We start from the raw sequence: 13,987 nt of genomic DNA, 5'->3' as shown, positions 1-13,987 counted from the left end.
CAGGAAAATCGAAAAAAAATCTAATCATTGCAATATACGATAAAGCTTAAACGTGAAAAAAATCTTTTGTTAAAAATGAAAAAGTAATAAGTTGAAAAGGCTTAAGCATGGCGAGATAAAAGCCCGCATTTAAATATACAATAGATTCATTTTGCATAAAGTCAGCTAAGGCTTTTACAAACCCAAATTTTTGGTTAAACTTATCCAATATTCATCTTATTATTACTCACTTTAGCGACCCAAAATTACGCCATTTACCCTGAAATGCAGTTCATTCAAGTTGACGTTTGCTTTTTTGTAAGTCAAACGATGTCAAATCACAAGCTAATCAAATAAACAAAATTAGTAAACATGTGCTGTACATCAAATCAAACCTGTTGTTCCTTCAATATGTAGGACTTGCTTTTATCCATCTAACTTTTGCTACCTCAAAAAATTGTATTGGGGATATAAGTGGTCTCTTATTAAAGTCCTTTCAGGCAACGGAGTCCAAAAAAAAACAAAGAAATGTCTCATGACGAGAAATTTTGAATTTTCTGTTTGACAGACTAAATTACACGAAAATTAGAGAAAGACTGAACTGTGCTGCTCAACAATTCTGTTGCTTATTTTATTGATGAATAATTAATACTTCTCATCTTGCGGTTTTAACAACTGAAAAACAGCACGATTATCAGATAGAAGCTATTTCTATTATTTTTGAATTTCTGAACTTGAATCGTAGTGGGTCGAATTTTCGAGCGGGCTACTACCCCAGTAACCAGTTGCCATTGTTGATAAAAAAGGCGAATTTTTAAAAAGTTCACGGGTCGATTAGCTAAATGCGGGTCTGATTAAATAAAACCCTACGTGCGAAGAAATTGTTCAACTACGTGTGAAGAAATTATCTAAAAATCGGCCCATCTGTCAAGAGAATTGCCGCATGATAAAAAGGTCAAATTAACGTGGGGTGCAGTTAGAAATGATATGTGGGTTACTATCCTCTATAGAGCGTAAAATGAGTACAGAAAAACATGTAAATTAAATACAATGCTTTTTAAAATGAACATTTATTTATTGTATACGGATACCAGCATGAAAAAATTTGACTACTAATAAGATCTGATTTGAAGCGATTATCGTTTATTATTCTTTAAGTGATTTTACTACATAAATATTGCAGAAACTGCAGAAATTTGAGGGCATCATAATGCAAAATAAATTCATCCAAGCTGATTTTTACCACCAAGAGAAAAAAGGCTTCTTTTTGTGAAATGATTGACTAAATTGATCTCCCAGATGACGAATTCTAGCTTTAGCCTGACCGACTGTGCCGCCACTTCCTCCCACGGGAATTCGGTCGTCATGGAAACGGGAATGTTCTTCTATTCCGTGTGTATGGTTCGACGACGTTCGCTCCACTACGCTTAGTGGCATTTGGACTAACTGTAGGGGACTTCTGCCTTCTTTCAAACAGTAACTTAAGTTCAAAATCTGACCGCGCAAAACTGACATTTGACGCTCAAATAATCGCTTGTCAAATCCCGAGTCGATTCTAAACAGCGTATCTAATTCTTTGCAAATTTCTTCTACGAAGCTCATGTCGCTGATCAGAGGCAGTATTTGATCTCTCGTTTCCTGTGAGAATGGAATTTTACTGTAGGGCAACCATACCCAATGGTAAGGGTACATTCGCCAACTATCGGGATGTTTAAACGGGAAAGCTAATCCATGATCAATTGCTGCCACTTTAAGCTCTTCGCTCGCGTTTCGCTCAATTATTTTAGGGTCTAAGAACTGCCGTGAAATTGAAGGTTCTCGGCTAACTGGTCTATCGCCTTGCTGAAATTGCACCCGACCGCTATCTCCGCCAGGACCGAATGTCACAAGAACATCTGAGCTATTCGTATCTCGGTTGTCAAATCTTTCGGCTGTCGTCGGCAGTGCGTTAGAGGACGAATTCCGCGTCAGTTTCATCGAATTTCGAGGACTACTACGAGCCGAGCTATTACGACTCGATGTGTTCGGTCGTTCGTACTTTATAAGCCAGTTGTCGTTTCCCCGGTCTGTGTTGCGAATAATGTAATCTAATACAACTAGACGTTCGAATTGCAGTTGAAATGCTTTGCTACTTTGTTCTGAAATTCCTTCGGATGCGAACACACGTAAATAGTAATCAGACTGTTTATAACCCGTGACAAAGCGCTGGAAAGATCCGACTTTTGATGGCAAACCCAACCTGTGGAACTTTTTGCCAAGGGTCGGTGTTTTAGCCATTATATTTTTCTTCATATTGCTTTTAGCCCGTTCTAGCTTCGTATAATTAAATGATTCGCTAGCGAGCCAAACAACTTTTGTTGTAGGGACAATTCCTAACTGTAACTTCTTATCCACAACTGACGCTGCAGCCTCTGAAAGGTAACCCTGATTTGGAATTAGACAACCTCTCCCGAAGCAGCAAGGGCAACACATTTTATGGAGCCACTTCATCAGCTTTGGGTTCATGTTACCATAAGGTTCCTCGCTCTTTGGTTTGAATACACCGATAACTTGTTTTTCGGTGTTTCGCACGAAGTAACTCCCACTTGAGCCCTGCGTGATTAACTCCGGGAGAATACCCTGCTCTATGGCGTTCTGTGCATCTTGGATAGTCTCCATGAATCCAGGGTCATCAGGGAACCTGTTTAAGTTCTTATCTTCCACGACATCTCTCGGAATCAGATCCATGTCCATCAGAGGAGCGAACTCGTTATCTGACTGATAGTCACTGTATTCATGAGACGATGCTCGACGATGAGAAGAAAGAGGTACTACAAAGCTGACGAGATCCGGAGGCAAGGATGCTACCGGTCTTGTCACTTTTTCAGATGACGTAACATTTTCGGCATCTGCTGCATTTTCGAGCGATGCCCAAGAATTAGTTTTTTGGTCTAAAGGAACCGGTGTGAATGAGTTCTGATCAACAGACTTTCTCACATCTTTGGCAGAGTTTCCAGTTGTGGAACAGAGAGGATCAAAAGTCTCCGAAAAGTATCCACTACTGAATGCTGACTGAGTCTGATTTGGTTCGAGTTGAGATTGACTCTTTGGTGCACTTACTGTACCTGATGTTTTGTTTAGTGTCGAATCAAATTCGTTAAGCATTAATACACATGGATACCAGGTTACAATGAACCTCTTTACTAGCCGGCAAGTTGCCAAATAAACTGAACGACAATGACAAGGAGATGCAAATGCAAAGCAGGCTAATCTGAAATTTGAGACATGTAATCAAAGTTGAGGTAAATTCGGCTTTAAGGGTTTTCAGGTAAAACATGTAAATGCACCTTTATATGACAGACAATCGCCTTTTATTTCGTCTAGTCAAAACTGAAGGCACGAATATGGACCAGCATTTTATTTCCTCGGGGAAATTAACTAAGCGCAGTCGCATCCAATATGCATACATTAAATATAGACTGTCAGCGACGACAATGACATACGTAGTTGATTGCTTTTACGGGTTTGGATTTGTGAGCCCGAAAATTTTGCAAGTTCATGTATTGCCCCTTCCTGTTTAGGATTGACACTGATATTTAGCACATTTCAATTCTAAATAATGATCGAAGCCATATTTTATTTTTTGAAGCCATATTTTTTTGTGATAATTACGCAGTGACCGTAATTATCACAAAAATACGCAGTGACCGTAATTACGCAGTGACCGTAATATCTTCTCTTGTTTATCTAGCCTTCGAAATTCGAAAGATTTTGAAAAATTTCAATTGAAACGGAAGAAACCACATGGCGTAAAGAACTCTGGGGTGCTCAAACAGCAGCGCAAATTACAATTAAATATGGAATGTCAAACTGCAATATCTGAATTAAATTACTATATACAAAACCAAAATATACAATTCAACACCCAGTCCCTTACAAACATAATACGAAATATATTCATCACTTTGCTTCATATGACACTACTCTGAATTGCTTCATAGGACTGGTAGAAACCTCCTACAGCTTAAATTGCGAGTATATACAGCATAAAAACTCAACAATTATTTTACTTTTTCAACCTTAATCGAAAACGCCCAAAATAGCCTATAACTTTTTCAGAAACCGTTCAAGTAGACGCAAAAATTGCTTTGTCCAGTGTTCATTATCCTCATTAAAAGAGCAGTATCGATATTCTGATAAAGAAGTTATCCATGTTCTTTCATCGATATTCAAATATTTTCAAACAAAAAACTTGTATCCGAATGTCGGAATGTTGCGATAAAGGCGGTTGTCATGGCCATGCTATCAGTTGATTTTCAATAGACGCGTAGCTACCAATATTTTCAAGGTTTATTTGGAGGTAACTGAAGCGACATATCGCGCTAAGACTCTCTGGGCATTGACTGTGTAATTTTTTGTCAATTAGATGCTTTTTCAGTTTTTTTTGCTCCAATGACATTTATTTTCATATCAAGCTGATGAATGATATTCAGTTGTTGTCTTTTCAGGAGAATTTTTTTAATCAATTTTGGCCATTGCTGCAAATTGCATCGATCTCTTAAAATAAAGTTTTGTACCCGGTAGGATGTCAGTCTTATTATTCATTCAGGGCTGTTCGAAGATATAAATATGACCTTTGATAACTGCCTAATACAACGTAAATGGTACGAGGTATCGACCAGTCTTCACTTTACACTATTTGCTTTTCCAACCTGACAACGATAGATTGTCTGTTCTTAGTGTGAAAGCTCTCTCACTCAATTTGGAAAGCACACACATCCCCAAACAATACATACAAATATATGACACTTATTTGAAATTAAGAAATTTTATGCTTTACGACTAATAGTTTTAATCAAGCTTTAAATTCGTGAATCAGCACCGCAAATTAACTAAAACAAAGCAACACAATGAGATAACTATATCAATTAGATTCCGATTTTGTCTGCTTGCTGATCTTTATTTCCGACAGCATCTGGGTTGCCAAGGGGGTCAAGGTCAGCGAACAAGTTGAACCAAGCTGACATGTCCGCTTTTGCTTTGGCTGAAAAAAAACAGCCATTAACAACAGGAAAAGTGTTCATTAAAAAAAACGTTATAAATTTTTGTGAAACTTTAGAAAAAAAAATATATCACAATGAAAATCGTTAAAACTCGATCAAGTTTCATCATCAGATTTTAAAACGGACAGTCGGAAAAGAGTCAATGAACGCAAGTCCACAGAAAAAAATTATGACTTAGTTTTTGAATTTTAAAGAGAAAAATAGATGCCCTCCAAGTGTTGGATTTTACTTGGGCGAAGTAAAATTGGATATTTTAGACATAAACAAAAATTTTAGTCAAAATACCGATGCGCTTAGCTCGGATGGTTTGCATCCTTCTGATGGGGGTGTTGAAATTTTGGTGCAAAGTTTTAGAGATTCTTTTAGAGGTTCTGATATTAATGCAAACACATGTGAGATTACAACCCGCCCCAGAATGAAGCAAACCCAACAATCATCAAATTTAGATCCAAAAACGGCAGAAATGATACAATTTTTCCAAAACGGTGCAAAATTCTTTAGGAAATACTAGCTTCGCATTTTTTCTTGGTGCAAACTTTGGCGATTATTTAATTTATTTAATTTATTATGCTGAATATTAAATTCTGGTTGTTTTGTGCAATTTTTCTAATTTCCAAGGCTCAGATGGAAAATATAGAAAAAACCATTGTTTACTGGGGCTATCTAAGCTGCCATCAAAAGATATTATCATCGAAATGTGTGATAAATGAGCGGAGAGCTACCACACTGACTCATCTTTTCCTTTTGCGTTGTTACTGACCCAAAGTGGGGATGTTGAAAAAAACCCTGGTCCTATTGAAACCATTGAAACAGTCTACGACATCTGCTCAAAAAATTGTGCAAATCTTAAATTTGTTCATTTGAATTTTCAAAGTATTATTAGAAAACGGATGCCATTGAAAAAATTTCTTGATGATATGGGCGAAAATACAATTATAGGAATTTCCGAAACGTGGCTTAAAAAAGAAGATAGTGACAATTTATGGAATCTCCACCCTAGAACGCATGCGATGTTCAGATATGATAGTCAATCAGCGGTAAAAAAGAAAGGCGGTGGCGTTTTGTTATATATACCAGTCAAATTGGCTCCGAAATTGAGGCCTGATTTAAATTAATTTGATAAAGAAAAATATGAGTCAGTGTGGGTTGAGTGCAAATCTACATTTAACATTTCCAGTAAAGAAAAAATGTTAGTTAATTTGTGTTATAATCCAAGCAGATCAAACATTATTGATTTTTTGGAACAATTAACGCTTAACATAGATAATGCATTTTCAGTTTCTAATAAAATTACGCTTCTGGGTGATTATAACATGAATTATCTGGATAGCAAAGAAAAAGAAAATTCAGATTCTATAATTATTCCATATGGATTGAAGGTTTTTTGTCTAAACGATGAGACCAGAATTAGTTCCTCAACTAAAACTCATATCGACTACATTATCAGTGACTATGAAACAAACGGCATTGAATTTTGTTTTGATACACCTTACAAAACCGACCATTTTGCTTCATTTATTTTGACGGATATAAAATGCGGCAAAAGTTTACCGAGGATAATTTCGACTTTCAATAAGAAAAATTATCAGAAAAATGAATTTTGTAATACACTCTCCGCTCTTCCTTGGTATCTCTTATATCAATGTACAGACGCACAAAACATGTTCTCGACGATGATTTATTCAATTTCTAGTGCTCTTCAGCAACATGCTCCTATCGAAAAAAAATTTGTTCGTAATTTTAAACCAAAAAATGTGTTGAAAACGGAATGGTTCGATTCAGAATGTCAGCAATTGTTGATTAAGAAACAGAATCCACTCAGATCATATCGCAGTCAAAGCACAAGCGATAATTGGTCAAAGTACCAGTTTTTACGTAATCAAATGAGCCAATTGATTAGAAGTAAACAACTCGATCATTCAAAAAATTGTTTTTCACTTCTCAGCACTATCCAACAAACATGTAAATATATTAACCAAGTTAGAGGTACATGTTCTGGCAACAATCGAATTACAGCTCTACGAAATTCCTTCAGTGAAATGATAACTCAAGACAAAAAATTGCCAATCATTTAAATTATATTTTTTCAAACTTAGGCGAATTTTTCGGCGCTAAAAAGAATCCGAATTACAACAAATCTGCCTCTGAATCTGCACCTTTCCATTTTCAACACATTACAGTGAAGCAATGCTTTGATATAGTCCGAAAAATCAATGTTAGAAAACCTCTCGGACCTTGTACCGTACCTTCTTGGGCAATCATTGACGGTCAATCAGTTATAGTTCCACATTTAACTTTTGTCATAAATACTTGCTTAGATGAGAACATTTTCCCGATCGAACTGAAAAAAGCACACGTAACCCCTTTGTTTAAAAAAGATGACCCAATGGATGCAAAAAAATTGGCCAATATCAATAACTTGTGCTTTTTCTAAAATTTTTGAAAAAATTTTACATGCCCAAAGAACAGAACATCTTGACAAATTTCAAGCAATGACACCAATTCAATTCGGATTTCGCAAAAACATTTCAACACAAGATGCTCTTGTTTATGTGACAGAAAGTATTCGAAATCAAATAGATTCAAAAAAATCGTACATGCAGCTTTATTAGATCTGTCCAAGGCTTTTGATTCTATTTCGCATAAAGTTTTAATTGAAAAAATGCTTTCTCTCGGTTTTTCAAATGGAGCAAATGCTTTAATTGCTAGCTTCCTAAACAAACGTATTCAAAGAGTAAACGTCAATGGAATCTTTTCAGACTGGATTGAAATCAAACGAGGTGTCCCACAAGGAACGGTACTTGGTCCGTTGTTGTTCATTTTATATGTTAATGACATACAAGAGCGATTATATGAAGGTTGTACTTTAGTTCAATATGCTGACGACTGTATGGTTTTTTCCTCTTCAATAATTTCTGAGGATGCTTTGAATCGACTGCAAAAATCACTCAATAATCTAACGGAATTTTTTGCAGAGAACCAATTGAATCTGAATGCATCTAAATCGAATTTTATAACATTTTGTCAAAAAAATGATAGCAAAAAGGTAGATACTGATACAATAGTAATTAATGGGCATTATGTAGCCAAAAAATCAGAATGCAAATATTTAGGCCTGATTCTTGATTCAAGTTTATCTTTTCATGCTCAAATCAAAACAATTCTCCAAAAAATGGCACAAGGAATTAAAACTATAGATACAATTGGACAACAACTACCGACATTATCATTAGTTGCTTTGCTTCATTGTCTTGTTTTCTCACATTAAGATTATTCAGCAATATTTTTAAAACAAATTAATGCTACTTTGATGCTATCTCTAGAGAAACAGTTGAACTGGGCATTAAAAAGAACATATTTCAGATCGAAATTTAAATCTTCTTCCCTTCTTCGCATTAGCAAATCGTTCATTGGAATCGAGAAAAGAATTGAGTTAAAGTGTATAACATACTTATACCAATATCTTACAAACAAAAAGAAGGGTTTTCAAAATACATTGAGACTACCGACTGCCAATTATAGGCTCAACAAAAGAACGAAACAAATTATTTTTGACAAACATTGTTCAACCGCTTCTCTACAAAAATCATTTTTTCATTTGACTTCTAAAAAATGGAATTCACTGCCCATAATTTTGCGCAATTTAGAAAAATCGAGAACAGGATTCAAGAAAAAATTGAAAGAGTTTTACGTGAGTGAATTGAGAAACAATCCAATATGTACAAATAAAATCCAATTAAAATATAATTACCGAATACACAACAAACAAACACCGAATACAAAACAAACAACAAAATATCGCCGGGTTTGGACCGTTCTCCAGGGATGACAAATACGTGGCGTGATTTCCGTTTTTGCTAGTTCTATATGTTTTAATTTAGTTTAATTTTCCAGACATTGTTTGAAAGAGAATCTGTATATACTCTGTATATACGCTGTATGTTTGGACTATCTTTAAAATTGTTTGTTAAGTTAAAATACCAGCTCGTTCTTAATTCTTAAAACTGATGTTTTTTTAGTATCCGTAACTTCATATATTTTAATCAACCAATTTCTGAACTGTAACCGAACTTGTTTTGTTTTGTTTATTGCTTGTTTTCTGATGTTGTGTTTTTGTTTGATGTAACCAATGAATTTTAACCAACTTTATTATTTACACTTTGCTATACTGATGCCTCGGCTTTTTACTGTATAGTAATTCAGGTGTTCTTTCTTCTTCTTCTTCTTCAAGTTCTTTGAAAGTCTAACCCTTTCACCAAATTTTTTGATTTAAATTAACCCAATTTGAGAAAACTGGATAAGCGGTTAAAACTTTCATTCCGCTAGGAAATCTGAAAATGGAATTGCACTTTCAAAACAAAGTCAAATCACGTTTTTTGTAACCTTTCCACTTTTGCTGTTCGATAGATGAGTTTGCCTTCCTTTCACAAAGAGGCGAAGCTGCTCTTCGCAAACACTAGCGAGCTCACGACAAAAAAGCAGCTCTATAAAGTGAAATAAGAAAAAGAGAAATAAGCCTCGAATTATCAAAAATTCGGTTGCGTGTCGGATTCGAACTTGCGATGTAAAGATTTCGAGTCACACGCACTAACCACTCAGCCAGACGCTAGAAAAATTCCAATGCTACAGATCGTGATTATAGCATAATTTTTGTTTGCGATTGAGGTTAGAAAAAGAAAGAAGGTTCGTACTAATACACTACGCTCGCTAAAGTTCGCAAGTGTTAACAAAGGAAATGAGCTGAACTTTGAAAAAACCATATGTCCAAGCGCGAAAAGTGATTTTGACCCTGAACAAACTTTAAGACTTTTCCTGAAAAAAATGGCCACTAATATTCCGATATTTAAATTCTAGCCACTGATACAGCGGATATCTAACTCTTCTAAGAACAGTTTAAACTTTTGTTACAGTAAAATGATTGCCAACAACTTTAGCATAACACGAGTACAAACAATTCCTTCATTTAAAGTTTCCACTAGCTCAAGATTAAATTGAAATTGACAGTGGAGCAGCGAAGCTCTGCACTTGTGATACATCACAAAAAAAGCACAAAATCCACATCAAAATTTTCATATCACAATTTTGCTCGCATTAAATTAGTTTTGAAGAAACCGAATCCTGCAAGAAAATTGCCAGTTTTAATTTAGCAGAGTAACTCTATAAACTAGTGATTAAACCGACAATACTAAGGTAGACGCTCGTTGAACCGAAAATTAGAGCTATATGAAAATTTACATCAAAAATTATTTTACACCGAAAATCTATTGACAGGAAAAGGCATTTTTGCCAGTCATGCGACATAATATGAAGCGACACAGCCGCAATAAAAAATCAAAAAAAGAATCAGTTGAAAGACAGTTGAAAAAAGAGTCAATAAACGAAGAGACAAAAAATAACTCGTTTTGAATAAATGTCAAATTTCGAATTTCCAGGAAAAAATGACCATAAAGCTCTTCGATTTTTAAGAACAATTTATAATTGGCACAGCTTTGATAATAAAATTAACCCAATTTGAAAAAAAAACTGTATTATCAGCTGGTAAATCAAAAAACTAATTCTGGGTGAAAATAAATAAATCCTAGGTTTGAGGGTTCAAGGAATAGAACGAAACTTAAAATGCAATATAAAACATAGCTAACTGACAGTTGGAAAAGGGTAATGAACGCAAGGAAACAGAAAAAAAAATGGTGGCCTTAAAGCTGTTTGAATTTGTAGAATAATTTATGCTGTACACTTTTTTCTTAAAATTAAATCAATTTGAGGAAACTGGATCAATAGGTTAAACTTTTGTTTTGCTGGGAATTCTCATAACTAATTTTTAATTTCGAAATTAGAAGTCGATCATATTTTTCGTGTCCTTTACACTTTTGCTGTTCGATTGAGGAGTTTGCCTTCCTTACAACAACGGAAAGGCACTGAACTCAAAAACAAAATCACAAGTCAAACCGCGAAAAATCAAAATTGAGCATGAACAAATTTTAAGACTTTTACCTGAAAAAAAAACAGGAAAAAATCACCAAGACCTATATACGAGTACTTACTACGTTCATTTCTCTCAACAAGTCGGTTCTGCTGTGAGTCCTGTGCGATACGTACTGTGCACAACGTTTCTTAACACAAAAAAGAGCCTTGCGCTCTTGCCAGTCTAGAGAATCGAATTGTTTACGCTCACGAAAAGTTTGATTCGTCTAATTTGTTTTGTACCAAACCTAAAAACGTTTGATCTACTTACATTTATCTTGTTTTTGCTTGGATTGACGTGCTGATTGGTTCATTGATGACAAGCCTGTTGATCCCTGTGACATCCCAGGAACGCCTCCTCCAATTCCACCGTCTGAAGATCCAGGTATGAATGAACTACCTCCCAAGATACTACCTTGGGATACTGGTTGTTGGAATGGGTTAGAATTGCCACTCTGGGTCGTCTGGGCATTGAATGGTGGGGCGGCTGCTAGCATCGACTCGAAATTGTCTAGGTTGGATAAGTCCATTAATTGCGAAGGGAGGAAGGAGCTGCTATTGCTGCTTCCCTGTGTTCCTGATTCGGCTCCTGGCTGGGTTTGACCCGAGGAGACGTCAGAGAAGAGACCGAAGTGTTCTGAGGCTGAGAACATGCTAGACTGCATCGGGGGCTCCTTTCGACTGCTACTCTGTGCGCCTTGCTGTGCCCACATTTTAGTCCAGTCACTGAAATATCGAGCAAACTTAGCACACATTTTTCACGACCGCAATTTGCAATATTTGATAAAAGGAATCATGGAAATAAAACATCTATCTTCCAAAAAAGAGAAACAACAAGAAGTCATATTTCAACTTTGTACCTATTGACATTATCGTTCGATTCACTTGGATTCATGAGATCGTTGAAGAAATCGGAGTTCTCCACGTCGTCAAAGAAGTTTTCATCTGAAACAAAGCGAGGCTCAGGAAAAGATGTTAAGTGTTATTTTCATAAGCAGTTTCGCAATCAACGAGCAAAACCTGTCATTAGAAACAGCGATGTATCGTAACGTTTCGATAAGAAAGCGAAGAAATACGAGGTGACTAAGCATCTATAAGAAAAATCAAAATATGTCACGACCAGTTATCATTTAAGCGAAAAAAAACAGGAATTCTAAAACATAGCCAACAGACACTTGGAAAAGATTTAATGAACGCAATTGAACAGAAAAAAAAGTTTTGAATTTCAAAGAAAAAAACAGAAGCCCTTGAAGCTCTTTGAATTTCTAGAACAATTTATGATCGGCACTTTTTCGATAAAACTAACCCAATTTGAGACTGGATCAATGGGTAAATTTCTTATTTCAGTGGGAATTCCGAAAATTAAATTCCACTTTCGAAATTAGAAGTGCAAAAAGTTTTTCGTGACATTTACACTTTCGCTGTTAGGTAGTGGAGTTTCCTTACCTTTTAACAAAGGAAATGAACTGAATTTAAAAAGAAATCAAAAGTCAAACCGCGAAAAAGCCTGAACCAAGAGTTTCCTGAAAGAAAAAAAACGAATCAAAAATCATCGCGTCCTATATAAGAGTCCGAACTGCGCTCATCGGCTTTTGAAAAAAAGCTCAACCAACGTAACAAAAAAAAACAAATTTGGAGAGAAAGGATAATTTAAATGCAAATATGATCAAAATATGTCTTTTAACTGAATTCTTTGACCGAGTTGACGATTGATTCAGCTATTCTGTTAGATTACGTTCATCAAGAAAAACCTGCTTCTATGTGATAACGCTTGCTTAACGCAAGTGCAAGCATCCAGAAACAGAATTACCCTTGCTAAAATTCCCTTGCTAAAATTTTTTCTGTAGCACACAGCATTTCGGTAAAACAGCTATCCGTTCAAAAAACCTAGGGGCATGAAAAAATGACTCAAGAAAAAACTCATTTGATGTCGTGGCCAAAATAAATATATGGCAACATCTTTTCTACCTCTACTCGGAGTGGGAGAATTTATTCCCATGTGAGAAGCAAACCGCTGACTGGGATCAAAGTTTTGCATTGGGACTGGTTGATGTTTGTGGCCGAAGTCAGATAAGAGGTCAACGTCCTCTTCCGCCTGCTGCATGAGAAGAGCCCCTCCTCCAGAGGAATTCTGATCGGCTGAATGATTATGAGCATGCATTTGAGAAGATGACGGCAGAGTATGGTTTCCTACGATCAATGTTACAAACTACGCACAAGCATGCAGATATATCATTTTTCAATTAAACCAGTTTTCTTCAATTCTTTTTCAGAACTTTCGCAAATTATCCATGATGGCTGGATTAACTGAACGTTTTGAATGAGATCATAGTTAGTTTTTTTAATGAGATCAAAGTTAGATTTTAGTTTCCTAAAAAAAGATCAAATTTCAGATATTTTTGTTTGGGTTCGCTCTAACTCATTTTGACTCAAATCATGGCAATACCAACAAGACGGATGTAATAAAAAATTGAACAATCAGGGAATCATGCAGAATTTAAGCAAGGCACGCCACTCAATACAACTGAACATCACTTATGGTTTAATTTACCTGCCGCTGTGTCACTGTGGAAATACTTTTCACCACTGTCCTGTCCAGAAGGATGGTCATCCCATGATATCAACCTAAACAAATCGAAGTTAAAAACGTACACAAAATGCCAATAGAAAAATTAACACAGAGGCAAACTTGCACTTCGCATAAACAAGCTAAATATGACCGATAACGCTACTGGGAAAACTGAATGAGTAAAACTTTGAGTATACAAAACTCTTAAGTGACGCACGCCAATTATGAGTCTACATAATTGCTAAGTGACGCAAGCCAATTATGACGCATTATCAGTACCAGTCAATTTAAAAAAAAGAAACTTACCAACTAACATGCCTCAATTTTCGAGTCGACGCATTTTAACCAGTACACCAAAAAGTTCATTAAAAACATCTGACCCTGCCCAAGTTCGAACCGTCTTATTTTGTTGCGGGTCTCCCTCCCTAACTCTACG

General features: G+C 35.8%; 2 protein-coding genes across 3 annotated transcripts in view; both read right to left on the bottom strand.

The window, feature by feature from the left end:
- Positions 1 to 998: 998 nt before the first annotated feature.
- LOC134844701 (phosphatidylinositol 4-kinase type 2-alpha-like) lies at positions 999 to 3,228 on the bottom strand. Its single transcript, XM_063861514.1, has one exon. It carries the CDS (start codon positions 3,121 to 3,123, stop codon positions 1,219 to 1,221), a length of 1,905 nt encoding a protein of 634 aa, XP_063717584.1. The 5' UTR covers positions 3,124 to 3,228; the 3' UTR covers positions 999 to 1,218.
- An 807-nt stretch (positions 3,229 to 4,035) lies between these two features.
- LOC134845233 (islet cell autoantigen 1-like protein) overlaps positions 4,036 to 13,987 on the bottom strand; it is a 50,402-nt gene continuing 40,450 nt past the window's right edge. Inside the window, exons 9-13 of one of the 2 annotated variants that reach the window (XM_063862149.1) lie at positions 13,534 to 13,607; positions 12,951 to 13,172; positions 11,843 to 11,927; positions 11,254 to 11,708; positions 4,036 to 5,002 (exon numbers count right to left, since the gene is read on the bottom strand). In XM_063862149.1, coding sequence (XP_063718219.1) covers positions 4,887 to 5,002; positions 11,254 to 11,708; positions 11,843 to 11,927; positions 12,951 to 13,172; positions 13,534 to 13,607 — 952 coding nt within the window. In that variant the 3' untranslated portion in view covers positions 4,036 to 4,886. The remainder of the gene's footprint in view (positions 5,003 to 11,253; positions 11,709 to 11,842; positions 11,928 to 12,950; positions 13,173 to 13,533; positions 13,608 to 13,987) is intronic. The other variant, XM_063862150.1, reaches the window with a different exon arrangement.

The sequence above is a fragment of the Symsagittifera roscoffensis genome, chromosome 4, assembly GCF_963678635.1.
Source record: "Symsagittifera roscoffensis chromosome 4, txSymRosc1.1, whole genome shotgun sequence".
NCBI classification, from domain to species: domain Eukaryota; kingdom Metazoa; phylum Xenacoelomorpha; order Acoela; family Convolutidae; genus Symsagittifera; species Symsagittifera roscoffensis.
This window is presented reverse-complemented; position numbering and strand designations above follow the sequence as displayed.

Coding starts and splice junctions, on each gene's coding strand:
- LOC134844701 (XM_063861514.1), bottom strand. CDS start 3,123: ATGCTTAACGAATTTGATTCGACACTAAACAAAACATCAGGTACAGTA.